Genomic DNA, 13,262 nt, shown 5'->3' with positions numbered 1-13,262 from the left:
GAGAGTAGAACAGAATACTAAACTGTACTTCAATCACTTACTTTTACTCTTCGTCTGATTATGATGATGATTTTATTTTAAAAGTAATATTCCAAGTATAAGAGATTTGGACTTAATTTGATTAACCCTAAGGCATACTTCAGAACACCAATAGCAATTCTAGTCAATTCCACTCAGTTAATGGTGGCTGTCTGGGGCAATGTTGAGAAATAATGTAAGAATTAAGCCATAATAGATTAGGAACATCTGCTAAAGTGCTGGATTCGGAGTAGAAACAGAAATGGCCTGTTTCCCATTCCATTCCCATTCCATTCTTGCTTTAGAAGTTAGTTATTTGCATACAAATGGCCGACAGGTATATGAAAAATTGCTCAACATCACTAGCCATAAGAGAAATGAAAATCAAAGCCATAATGAGATACTCTCTTATCCCAGTCCAAATGGCTACTGCTAAAAAGACAAAAAATAATGGATGTTGGTGAGGATGCGGAGAAAAGAGAACTCTTATACACTGTTGATGAGAATGTAAATTAGTACAGCCACTGTGGAAAAGAATATGGAGATTTCTCAAAAAATTAAAAATAGAATTATTCAATCCAGCAATCCCACTATTGGGTATCTACTCAGAGGAAAAGAAATCAGTATATCAAAGGGATACCTTGCATGTTTATTGCAGCACTATTCACAATAGCAAAGATATGGAATCAACCTAAGTGTCCATCAACAGATGAATGGATAAAGAAAATGTGGTATATATACACAATCGAGTACTATTCAGTAATAAAAAATGAAATCTTGCCATTTGCAGTAACATGGATGGAGCTGGAGGTCATTACCTTAAGGAAAATAAGCCAGGCACAAAAAGACAAATATCACATGTTCTCACTTATATGTGGGAGCTAAAAAATTTTAGAGCTCCCACATGGAGGAAGAGAGTGGAAAGACAGGTAACAGACTGGGAAGGATGAGTTAGCAGGATGAACAGAGTGGGTTAAAGATTACAAACATGGAGTCAGACAGAAGGAATATATTCAGTGTTTGACAGCAGAGTAGGGTAACTATAGTTAAACAAAAATATATTGTATTTGGATGACAGACACCCTAAATACTTGTAACAAAATTTCTCATTACCCCAAAAATTTGTACAAATAAAGTTAGTCACTTGGTTTCTTTAAAAACTTTTTGGCCAGGCGCGGTGGCTCATGCCTATAATCCCAGCACTTTGGGAGACTGAGGCGGGCAGATCACCTGAGGCCAGGAGTTTGAAACCAGCCTGGCCAACAGAGCGAAACCCCATCTCTACTAAAAACAAAAAAAAAATTAACAGGGCGTGGTGGTGTGCGCCTCAGCCTCTGGAGGCTGAGGGGCGGAGGTTGCAGTGAGCCAAGATCGCGGCACTGTACTTCAGCCTGGGTGACAGAGCTGGCTCTGTTTCAAAAATGAAAAAATTAAAAAAAAAATCATTTCTATGACTTCTTAAGTACAGAAAGAAAAATTTCGTTTAAATGGAGATGTCCACTGGTTGAATATGGTTAATCCAAGATATGCTGCATTCAAGTAAAAAGCAGACAAAGTCTTGAATTCAGAGGGAATAGAGGGCTGTTTTTCTTTTTCCATTCTGAGTTGAGAGCACTAACTATCCTAGCTGGAAAGACAGAGTAGATCATAGTCATCCTCTTTGTCGGGGTACAACTAGCTTACGGTTGCACTCTGGAGATGCAGAGCCAGTATGGGTAACTATTCTAAAATCCTTAAATCGCTGCTGGGCCCTCGAAGTCCTACCCGTGTAGGTCAGGCCGAACTATCAAAATCCCCACTTCCTCTGTAAAGGCACCCTGACAGGTAGGGATGACCGCCGCGCTCTCCACGTGTCACCTTAAACACCTACCCCCAACCAGCGCAGGCGCACTCCGAAGCCTCCTGGACCAACTTAAGTACCGAGCAAGCGCAGGAGTTCCGTTAACCATGGCCTCCGGAGCTGTCCGGAGCAGGCGCAATTAGGAGCAGAGGGCGTGCTTGTGTGATTACAGTCCATTTTACCTTTAACAGATTTGGTTGTCTGCACTCTAGCTCAGGTTATTTTACCCCTCTCTTGTTGGAAGTCACTTTGCCTAGAGTAGTTGTTTGCGGGAAAAATTTGCTCCTCCCATTAAGTAACCACTTTGCTCTCAGAGGCGGAACGCGTCATTGAGGCAGCAAGTCCTGACAGATATGGGAAAAAAAAAAGGCATATTGTAGAGAGCATCTACACTCCGCCAACTCAGTCATAAGGCAAAAATTACACAAAAATAAAACGTTCACTTGTTACATACTATATGCTTCATAAAACATACAAGTAGTTTTATTTTCCTTTACCAATGAGAACAGCACTTCTATCTATTAACAAGGACCTATAGTAAGACGCAGCGCGTGCGCGAGCCATCCAGCAGCTGTAAAGCGCTTAGAGGCCGGAATAACGACCTGCCTTGCGCTTTCCGGCTGTCGTGGGAGAGGCATCTGGGCTCGGACAGGGGCCGCCATGGGGAAGGTGAATGTGGCCAAGTTGCGTTACATGAGCCGAGATGACTTCAGGGTCTTGACCGCGGTAAGAAATCCGCCGTTCCTGTTCTCCCTTGCCTCTTACCACTGTGTGACCTCTTCCTGTTCCTGCAAGTTTTCTGGGATCTGAGCAGGCACACTCTGGGACCCAGGACGTGGCAGAAGCTGGGAATGGAGAAGAGAGCATCAGAGAGTTGGATTTTTTAAAAGGTTTTGTTTGGGACCTTACCTTCCCCCAGATAGGGCAAAGGTCCCATCTTCTAATAATTTTCTTCTTTGCTGCTGCTATTCGCCTTGCGCAGAAAACAAACGCTCGCATCTCTGTGGCCTGGAAACTTCTCTGATCCTGAGCTTCCGACCAGCTGTGAAAGATTTAAGGCCTCTCCTAAGATTTGATAATATTGACTTCCCTACTAACAGACTCAGTCGCATAGCAGTCTTTCTGATTCATTCAGTCAACACATATTTGTCGGGTTTTTAGTAGCAACATTAGGAGGTTCACTTATTCAAACAGACAAGTGGAGACAGACAGATCATCAAGTAAACGAATAAGTAGGATAATGGATAAATGCTATGAAAATGATAAAGGATAATGGCATAGAAAGTATATGTATCTGGTGGAGAGGAGGGGCACGTCCTTGGTAGACAATGAATAAACATTCGCTAAATGAAAGAATGAATGGGGGAATAGTAGGAGCTGTGTGAGAAGGAGACAGCCCAGTGAAGTCCTTGGAAAGAGTTGGAGGCAGAGGAAACAGAAGTAATAAGTGCAAAGGCCTTGAGGCAGAAAAGTCTTTGAAGAGAGGAAAGGCCAGTGTGGCTGGAGCAAAGTGAGACAGACACTAATGGTTGGAGATGTAGCTGGAAAAGGTGAGCGATTACGTACTACAGAGCCTTGGAGGCTTGGTAAAGAGTGTGGGGGTAACCACTGAATGTTTTTGATCAGGGGAGTAACAAAATCTGATTTTATGGCCTTAGTCGTATGGCACAGAAATTAATACATAGATCGAGACATTTGTACAGTGAAGCAGTACATTTATTTAGGAGCCGTTATCTTTTGGTAAAAAGTGAACCGCATGATAAGGACTACCTATATTGTGTAATTATGTTACAGGATATGCGATGTGAGTCACACCAGTTCTGGTATTATGTTAAGGCTTCAAGTGTTGGATTTTTAAAATTAATCTTAAATAGCACTTAAGGATTAAACTATCAAATGCAAAATCAGTGTGAAATTTGGAAGACAATATTTACTTTGTCTCTCATGTAGATTCTTCTAATCAGCTGGACTTTCTCTATGAAAACCTATCAGTTCTGAAAGATACCTTCCTTTCCTGCTTCCTCAGCACACTCATTCCTTAATGCCTCTGACAGAAGTAGGGGTCAAAAGTAAGAGTGTTAGAGGATGGGGGAGGCAGAGACAAAGCATGGAAAATAAGTTAAATTTAAAAGTTAAGGTTTTGGTGAGACATCAAAATGATGCCAGATTTATCTTCCAAAACATTGGCGCTGTAATATTTAAATTATTTGTAAAGCTCACTAAGAAATGACTTAGTCATTAAATATGACATTCTAGTCTCAGTTGAATCTTACCAGTGTTGGTACCCTTTCTTGGGCCTCTCTTCTCTTTTACTTCTTTGACTCCTCCTATATCAATAATCATTGTTTGACTAGCGGCCCTTAGCTTTCAATATGAACTTGCCCCACAATTCTGCTCCCAAATATTCCTTTTCTTCCATTATCTCTTGCTCAGTGATTGCATCCACTTCATATCTTCAACTCTCACTTCTATAAAATAATTGACAATTTTTCTTTCTAATTATAACTTCATTCCTAAATATAGGCCCCTTTCCAATTTTCTTTCTTTTTTTCTTTCTTTCCCTCTTTCCCTTCCTCCTTTCCTTCCTTCCTCCCTCCCTCCCTTCCTCCCTTCCTTCCTTCCTTTTCTTTCTTAGATGGAGTCTCACTCTGTCACCAGGCTGGAGTGCAGTGGCGCCATCTCAGCTCACTGCAACCTTCACCTTCCAGATGCAAGCGATTCTCCTGCCTCAGCCTCCCGAGTAGCTGGGACTACAGGCGCACACCACCACGCCCAGCTAATTTTTGTATTTTTAGTAGAGATGGGGTTTCACCATGTTGGCCAGGATGGTCTCGATCTCTTGACCTCATGATCTGCCCACCTTGACCTCCCAAAGTGCTGGGATTACAGGCATGAGCCACTGCACCTGGCCGCCAATTTTCCTTTAAACATTTTTATTTGACTCTTAGTGCTCAGACCAAATTCAATTTTTTTCTACCCCCTTTCTCTTTTCCCAAGCTCTATAAAAAAATATATATGTATATAATCTTAAAACTTGCTTTTCCTCTTCACTTGCAGTTGTGGCTTTCCATTCCCTTTACCCTTCCACATTTAATTGCCAAGCTCTCCCATAATACTTCCTGAAGATCTTTAATTCCTTCCTTTCAGTACCACTACCACTTACCCTGTTCTGGGTGCTCTTTCCTCTGAGCTGGACTTCTGTCTTAGTTCTCCAGAGTACCCCCTCAGATTTTGCCGTCTGTAAGCCAATTTGCATATTCCTGGTAGATTAATGTCCTTAAAATAACCTTGTTCATGTGTCTCCCATGCCTAAACATCTTTAAGAGTGTCCTGCTTTCGTCAGGATAAAATATAAAAATCTTTGGTCTACATTTTAATGCCTTCTCTATCCTAGAAGTATCTTCCAGCCGTGTTTGCATGAACTCTATATGCTATCCCATCTGAGCTGCGATTGTACTCAGCTATTCTCTGTGGTCAGTACTTTCTTGCATATGTGCCATTTTCAAATCTTTTTCTTTCACTAATATCCCCTTGTCTGTTTTCTCTGTATGCCCACATCTTTTAAAAGTCAGTCTCTAGTTTTGTATCTTCCTCGGAACTGATCCCTCAGCTAGAAGTATTATTCTGCCCTGAGCTACCTTTTTAAGCACTTATCACTTCTTACCTTCTAATAAACTTAGATGTGTACCATTTTTAAAAATCTTCATCATGAGATAAAAATTCCTCAGAGATAAAAAGCACATATATATATAAAATACTTTAAGTTCTGGGGTAAATGTGCAGAACGTGCCGATTTGTTACACAGGTATACATGTGCCATAGTGGTTTGCTGCACCCATCAACCCATCATCTACATTAGGTATTTCTTCTAATGCCATCCCTCCCCTAGTCCCCAACCCCCTGACAGGCCCCAGTGTGTGATGTTCCCCGTCCTGTTACCATATGTTCTTCTTACTGTTCAGCTCCTACTTATGAGTGAGAACATGCGGTGTTTGGTTTTCTGTTCTTGTGTTAGTTTGCTGAGAATGATGGTTTCCGGCTTCATGTCCCTGCAAAGGACATGAACTCATCCTTTTTTATGGCTGCATAGCATTCCATGGTGTATATGTGCCACATTTTCTTTATCCAGTCTATCATTCATATGTATATATCTATATCTATATCCTCTACAATGCCTACATTTAGTACTTTCTCATTAAATACCTGCTTAATAAATATCTGGCACATCTGTAGTTTTTAAAGACAAATGTTTAAGTGTCATCAAGTATTTTAGCTTTTACCAAATGTCATCAGTATGTCTAGCATTCACAGTTCCTACTCTTGAAATGGAAAGACTATATATATATATCAGTGATTAGATTTCAAATTGCAGTTTAAAAGTATTTTCAGAGACAGAAGTGATTATGTCTCAGAATTAGTTGGAGAACTGCATAGTCAGGAAAGTTTCAAGGAGAAGTTAATTTCTTCACAGGGTTTTGATAGACAAGGCTTTGTGTTGATTATGATTATGTAATAATTCCTTTAATTTCAGGTTGAAATGGGCATGAAGAACCATGAAATTGTTCCCAGCAGTTTGATTGCTTCTATAGCCAGCCTTAAACATGGTGGCTGTAATAAAATTTTAAGAGAATTAGTGAAACATAAACTCATAGCTTGGGAGTGTACCAAAAGTAAGTATTTTGAGGCACCGTTTGTGATTTTTCAAGTAATCGGTTTCCACCAGAGCAAGTGTTCCAAAAGTCAAGAAGTAGAAGTTGCCAGACCAATAAAGCATTAAACAAATAACTGACAAAACATACTTTGGCCATATCCTATTAGTCAAAACAATCACAGGGCACACCCAGATCAAAGGAGGTGGAGAAAGAGTAGTAGTAAGAACATGTAAGATACTGCAGAAGAGCATGTAGGTACTGCAGAAGAGCACATAGGTGCTACAGAAGAGCATGTAGAGTACTGCAGAAAAGCATGTAGGTACTGCAGAAGAGCATGTAGGGTACTGAAGAAGCGCATGTAGAGCACTGCAGAAGAGCTTGTAAGTACTGCAGAAGAGCACGTAGGTGCTGTGGAAGAGCATGTAGAGTACTGCAGAAAAACATGTAGAGTACTGCAGAAGAGCAGGTAGATACTGCAGAGGGGTGTATAGACTACTGCAGAAGAGCATATACAATACTGCAGTAGAGCATGTAGGTACTACAGAAAAGCATGTAGAATACTGCAGAAGAGCATGTAGGATAGAGATATTGTGGCTACCATCTTTGGAAAATACAATCAGCAGTCATACCCTGGATCATTACTTCTGAAACCATCTGTGGTGAGGGATTAGTCTATCACATATCCTTCCTTTTATAAATTACAAAAGAAAAATTACTAGAAAAATGAAATGGATAATGGATATACAAAAACAGACATAAATTCTAGATCAAATTGATAAAAAAAATTTGAACTTAAATTCCTCCTTTTATCTCGTCACAAATACTTATAGACCTATCTTTAGGTCACATTTTGATTATCAGTACATTGGAGAAGAAATGCAAATTATAGGAAGAAATTGGAAACTTGTGAGCCTGGGTAGTTTATCTTTTTCCAACGAAGACTTTCCATTGTTAAATATTTCTTATGACTTGAACTTATGTGACTTAGTTGTACAGTGTAACTGAAATATGGTCTTTCTCCTTTGATTTTGTCTAGCTGTCCAGGGCTATCGGTTGACAAATGCAGGATATGATTACCTAGCTTTGAAAACACTTTCTTCTAGGCAAGTAGTTGAGTCTGTTGGAAACCAGATGGGTGTTGGCAAAGAATCAGGTAAGTGATAATAGTACTGTGCAAAGTATTTTCTTTGCTTTAGTTTATGTTTTCCCTTCAGAAAGGATTCCTCTTTTAATTTTCCCTTTTCTCTAACTAAACAGTAAATCGAAAAGTTGATTGGAAGCAATACAAATCAGAAAGTGCCCTTAATTAGTAGGTTACTATTTTCTCTCTGAAAGTCTATCATTGAAAGTTCATTTATACCAGGAATTAATTTTATTCTAATAACTCCCAAGGTATCTCATTATTTATGTGCAAATATACCAAAATCCAAAATTCAAAACACTTCTGGTCTGAAGGTTTTGGATGAGGAGGGATACTCAACCTTTATTAGGAAAAATGACATTTTTGAAACAAAATCAGAGAAAGTTAGAATTGTTTTAACTGATTGGAATACACTTGTAATAATGGTTGTTTTTGAAATTTTGCCTCTAGATATTTACATTGTTGCAAATGAGGAAGGACAACAATTTGCATTAAAGCTTCACAGACTAGGAAGAACCTCGTTTCGAAATTTGAAAAACAAACGTGATTATCATAAACATAGGCATAATGTGTCTTGGCTTTATTTATCGCGTCTCTCTGCCATGAAGGAATTTGCCTATATGAAGGTATTTATTTTATAGTCATGCATTTTTTAGCCAAATAATACATGTGTCTCAAAGGCCTTAATGACAAGTGTGATTCTGTTGTCCCCACATCTGTCTAACCTTAGACTCAATTCCTACAGGCAGACTCAGTCCTAAATAACTGTTGATTATTCGGGCTCTTTTCCCTTCTATGTTAAGGTATTTTAAATAGTTACGAATGCATAAGGGCAACACATTCTATAATGCTGACAAGATGGAAGAGCCAAAAATAATTAATGATGCTGTTACCTCACAAATATGTATGTGTGGATGTATATATGTCTATTCAATGTATATAGCTATACATATGTCTGTTTCTAATTGAAAACACCAGGCAATTATCATCTGTAGAAACCTCAGTGTCTCAGATAAGTTGGCTAGTTTTTTGTTTCACATAAAGGAACAAATATCATTTATAGATTTATATGTATATTAAAAATGGTAAAAATTGGCTGGGCGCAGTGGTTCATGCCTATAATACCAGCATTTTGGGAAGCCGAGGTGGGCGGATTACTTGAGGTAAGGAGCCCAGCCTGGCCAACAAGGTGAAACCCCATCCCTACTAAAAATACAAAAATTAGCCAGGCATGGTGTTGGGCACCTGTAATCCCAGCTACTTGGGAGACTGAGGCAGGAAAATCACTTGAACCCAGGAGGCAGAGGTTGCAGTGAGTGAAGATCGTGCCACTGCACTCAAGCCTGGCTGACAGAGCAAGACTCTGTCTCAAAAAACAAAAAAGGTAAAAATCTTTCGTTTTTAAGAGGTAAGGATGAAGAGAAGTGAGTTAAAGAGTACAAACATACAATTAGAAGGAATACATTCAATGTTTGATAGCAGAGTAGGGTGACCATAGTAAACAAAATGTATTGTACTCAGGAGATGAACACACTAAATACCCTGACTTGATCACTACTCATATATACTTAACAAAATGTTGTATGTACCTCATACATTTATCCAAATAGAAAAAAAATACTTAACCTGGCAGATGAAATGCCAAACTCTCAAAGATGGTTTTCTCAGGGTTAGGCCTATTCATTGCACTTCAGGTATGCCGATCCCTGCAGTTACCCCAAATATTGGAACTTGACTGCATATTTTGGGGTACTGGCGGACTACATTTGACTCTCCCCTGACATTTAAAAAAAAACAACAAAAACCTTTATTTTTAACTTTTTGCCTTCAAAATTAAGTTCAGCATATGTTTGTTAAATATAATAATATCCAAATTAAATATATTCAACAATAACTAAGTTAAACAAAAGGCAATATTGTGTTTTTATTATTCTGCCAGTATGATTTGTCATAGTTTATCTTCATTTTTCAAAAAAATTTGAAGATTGCTACAGTGTGTGAACACACTGTTCCTTGAGGATTCAGCTTGTTCTCTGAGTGGGTTGTATACTTACATTTTCACTAATCATGGGAGATTTCTTAAGGCAGTATAAATTAGTATTACTGATACCATACATGTTAATGTATTTCTTGTTTTATACTAATAGTTTGTATCTTGTAATATTCAGTCAGTAAATGAGCAGCTTGGTAGGGATCATTTACACATTTTGCCAAAACTGTAGTAGGTGTTTTTCAGGATATTTATATTGAAGGTATAGGAATGGAATCTGGTTGCACATAAATGTACATCTTAAATATGTTGATTTTTCATAAGAGAGGAACAATAAGATAAAGATTGGGCTATAGCATGAGTTCTAGGCGATAGCACAAGTTCTAGACAAATATTCACAATCTTTGAGTTTATCACATGCTGTTGATCTGCCAAGGTATGCTCAAAATGGTCTACATTGAAAAAAAGTACGTAAAAACAAAGCAAAGAAAAATATCTGGGAAGTGGAAAGTTGTTTGGTTCTTGTTCACAGAAGGTAAGTGATAGGCAACCTTTTGAAATTAATTGCTGGGGTTTAGTGTGGGGTGAAGGAGTGGATGCCAAAGAAATAACCAGTACAATCTGTGTCTTAAAGTTGAGAAGATAACACAAACACATATGAAATAGAACCTTTTATTTATCTATTTATTTTTGAGACAAGGTCTCACTCTGTCTCCCAGGCTGGAGTGCAGTGGCACGATCACAGCTCACTGCAGCCCTGACCTCCTGGGCTCAAGCTGTCCTCCCACCTCAGCCCCCCAAGTATCTGGGACCACAGGCATGTGCTACCATGCCTGCTTTTATAGACAGGATCTTGCTGTGTTGCCCGGGCTGCTCTCAAACTCCTGGCCTCAAGAGATCCACCCACCTCAGCCTCCCAAAGTACTGGGGTTATAAGCGTGAGCCACCACTGCAAGTCTAAGAACAATTTTTTTTTAAATTATATACTGAGTTTAGAGAAACTTCAGTAAGTGATAGAATAGTTGATGGAGGAGGTTTCAGGTAGTGAGTGGAGCTGAGTGGAGCCATGAAGCTTGGGTATTATTTGACCCTAAAACAGTGCATTTTGGCAGAGAAGTGGTATGGACAATGACATGAATGTGTGTGAGCCCTATGTGTTTAGGTGACACTGAGGTGACTGTCCTGACTGCATTTCTTGGTATGTACTGGAGAGAATATTGGGAGAACTAGGACTGTACAGGTGGATTAAAGAGTTTTGAAAACCAGGAAAAGTTGTTCAAACTGAAAAGAATATTTACAGACAATGTAAAATTTGTTGTTGTTGTTGTTGAGACGGAGTCTTGCTCTGTCGCCCAGACTGGAGTGCAGTGGCATGATCTCAACTCACTGCAACCTCCACCTCCCGGGTTCAAGCGATTCTCCTGCCTTAGCCTCCCAGGTAGCTGGGACTACAGGCATGTGCCACCATGCCTGGCTAATTTTTTTGTGTATTTTCAGTAGAGATGGGTTTCACCATGCTGGCAGGCTGGTGTCAAACTCCTGACCTCAACTGATCCACCTGCCTCGGCCTCCCAAAGTGCTGGGATTATAGACGTTGAGACACTGTGCCCGGTCCAATGTATATATTTTTAAATGGAGTATTAACATCAGCAGGTTATTGGTATTGGTACATAGAATAGGTTAGGTATGATGGCAAAAGCTAGAACACCTGTGGAGTAATGAGGTATAAATAACAAATGCCTCCTTACAAGTATATGTTGGTGCAAAAGTAATTGCAGTTTTTGCCATTCCTAATACTAGCATTCTAAATGTCAAAGGGCATAAATCTGAGATATTTTAAAGAAAGTAATAGCAGGGCTTTGTAAACAATAAGATTGAAGACAATAAGCACAGGGGAAAAGCTGTATGGAGAGTCTTAACATTGGAATCAGACAACAACAGTGTATATGTTTTTCACATAATAGGTTTATATTGCATATTGTGGCCTGGAGAAAAAGATTGGTGCCCTATAAACCAAAATGGCTGATCTCTTAGAATGCCTCATTTCCCAATATGTCAGAAGATGAGTATCTCCTAAATTACAATTTGTTTCCAATTTGAATATTTTGAGCACATTTCAACAAATGTCAGAGACTTACAAAATAGGAAAGGATATACCCCAAGAGACTGTAAGCTTCTTGGGGACTTTTTAACACTAATTTTAGATTGTTTAGAAACTTTTTAACACTCATTTTTGTAACCCCAGCACAGTGCATAACATTTTGTAAATGTTCATTTTTGGCAGAAAAGTGAATTCAAACTTTTGTTTAAAATTTGCTTTTTATGTATGGTTTATTCTGTGCAGTGAATAAATAAGCTATGCATAAATAACTGTGTGTTAAGTATAATTTTATAAAGGATTGTGTGTTTTTCTGTGGAAAGGTATATATTTAATTGTTCTTTAAAGAGTAGTGACCTGTTCATTAGCTTACACCTGTTTTGCAATGTTTTAGGCATTGTATGAGAGGAAATTTCCAGTTCCAAAGCCAATTGATTACAATCGTCATGCAGTTGTCATGGAACTCATAAATGGTTATCCACTGTAAGTATTCATTATTCTTAAAGCCATGAATGCTGATAAATGAATTTAGGTTTCAGGGTTTTTAATAAAATTTTTTTTAGTTAATGAAATACTGCCTCTGGGAGGTTAAAAATTGATTTAAAGGAATAGACTCAAAGACAAATTAAAAACCCAGTTTCATTCTGACAATATGAGCTTTGTAATCTCTGTGATTCATTCATTCATTCCATATTAAGAGACTGTTAGGTGCCAGGGCCTTTTAGTCTCAATAGTGAACAAAACAAAATCCCTGCCCTCATGGAATTTACATTCTGATGGAAGGAGATGTGCAATAAATAACTAAAGGAAATGTCTGTCAATTGTTAGTAAGTACTATGGATAAAAAAAAAAAAGCAGAGTTTAAGAGAGATAGGAAGTACTAACGGGACAAGAGACTACTGTTTTATGTAAGGTGGTTGAGAAAAGTCTCACTAATAAGGTGAAACCTTACCAAATTTTGATTCAGATTAGCAGCTATTGGAGTGGGAGTATTTTGAGCAGAGAAGAGATGTGATCTCATCAATCAGTGATCTCAGTGTTTTCAGAGGGTCACTCTGCCTGCTGAATTAATAGACTCTGGGGAGACAAAGATATAATTTGAAGACAAGTTAGGAGGCCATTACAATAATCTAGGCAAGAAATGGTTGTAATTCTGATTACAGTGATAGTTGTGAAGGTGATGAAAAGCAGTCAGATTCTGAATGTGTTCTGCAGGTTGAACCAACATGATTTGGGATTGGATATGGATGTGAAGGAAGGAATGAGACAATAGTGACACCAAAGTTTTTGACCTGAGTAGCAAATTAACTGGAGGGAGAAAGCTACCTTGTACAGAAACAGGAAAGCTACAGGAAGAGCATTTTGGAGTTGGAGGATGGGACAGAATCAGAGATTCCATTTTGGACATGTTAAGTTTGAGATGCCTGGGAGTTAGAGAAGTCTACGTTAAAATCAGTGTATATGTGGTATTTAAACCATTAATCTGGATGCGATCACCAAGAGTGAGTCTAAATAAGAGAAAA

The 13,262-nt window shown here is 38.7% G+C and overlaps 1 protein-coding gene across 1 annotated transcript; it reads left to right on the top strand.

Annotated features, from left to right (window-relative positions):
* Window positions 1-2,413: 2,413 nt before the first annotated feature.
* On the top strand, window positions 2,414-12,279 carry LOC105540516 (serine/threonine-protein kinase RIO2-like). Its single transcript, XM_011981184.1, has 5 exons — window positions 2,414-2,584; window positions 6,390-6,528; window positions 7,547-7,663; window positions 8,102-8,277; window positions 12,134-12,279. The coding sequence occupies exons 1-5, from the start codon at window positions 2,519-2,521 to the stop codon at window positions 12,224-12,226; spliced, it is 591 nt and encodes a 196-aa protein (XP_011836574.1). The 5' UTR covers window positions 2,414-2,518; the 3' UTR covers window positions 12,227-12,279.
* The last annotated feature ends 983 nt before the right edge of the window (window positions 12,280-13,262 follow it).

This window comes from Mandrillus leucophaeus, unplaced genomic scaffold (genome assembly GCF_000951045.1).
Source record: "Mandrillus leucophaeus isolate KB7577 unplaced genomic scaffold, Mleu.le_1.0 Scaffold2205, whole genome shotgun sequence".
In the NCBI taxonomy this organism is placed as follows: domain Eukaryota; kingdom Metazoa; phylum Chordata; class Mammalia; order Primates; family Cercopithecidae; genus Mandrillus; species Mandrillus leucophaeus.
The sequence above is the reverse complement of the archived record's forward strand: the minus strand, read 5'-3'. Positions and strand labels throughout refer to the sequence as shown.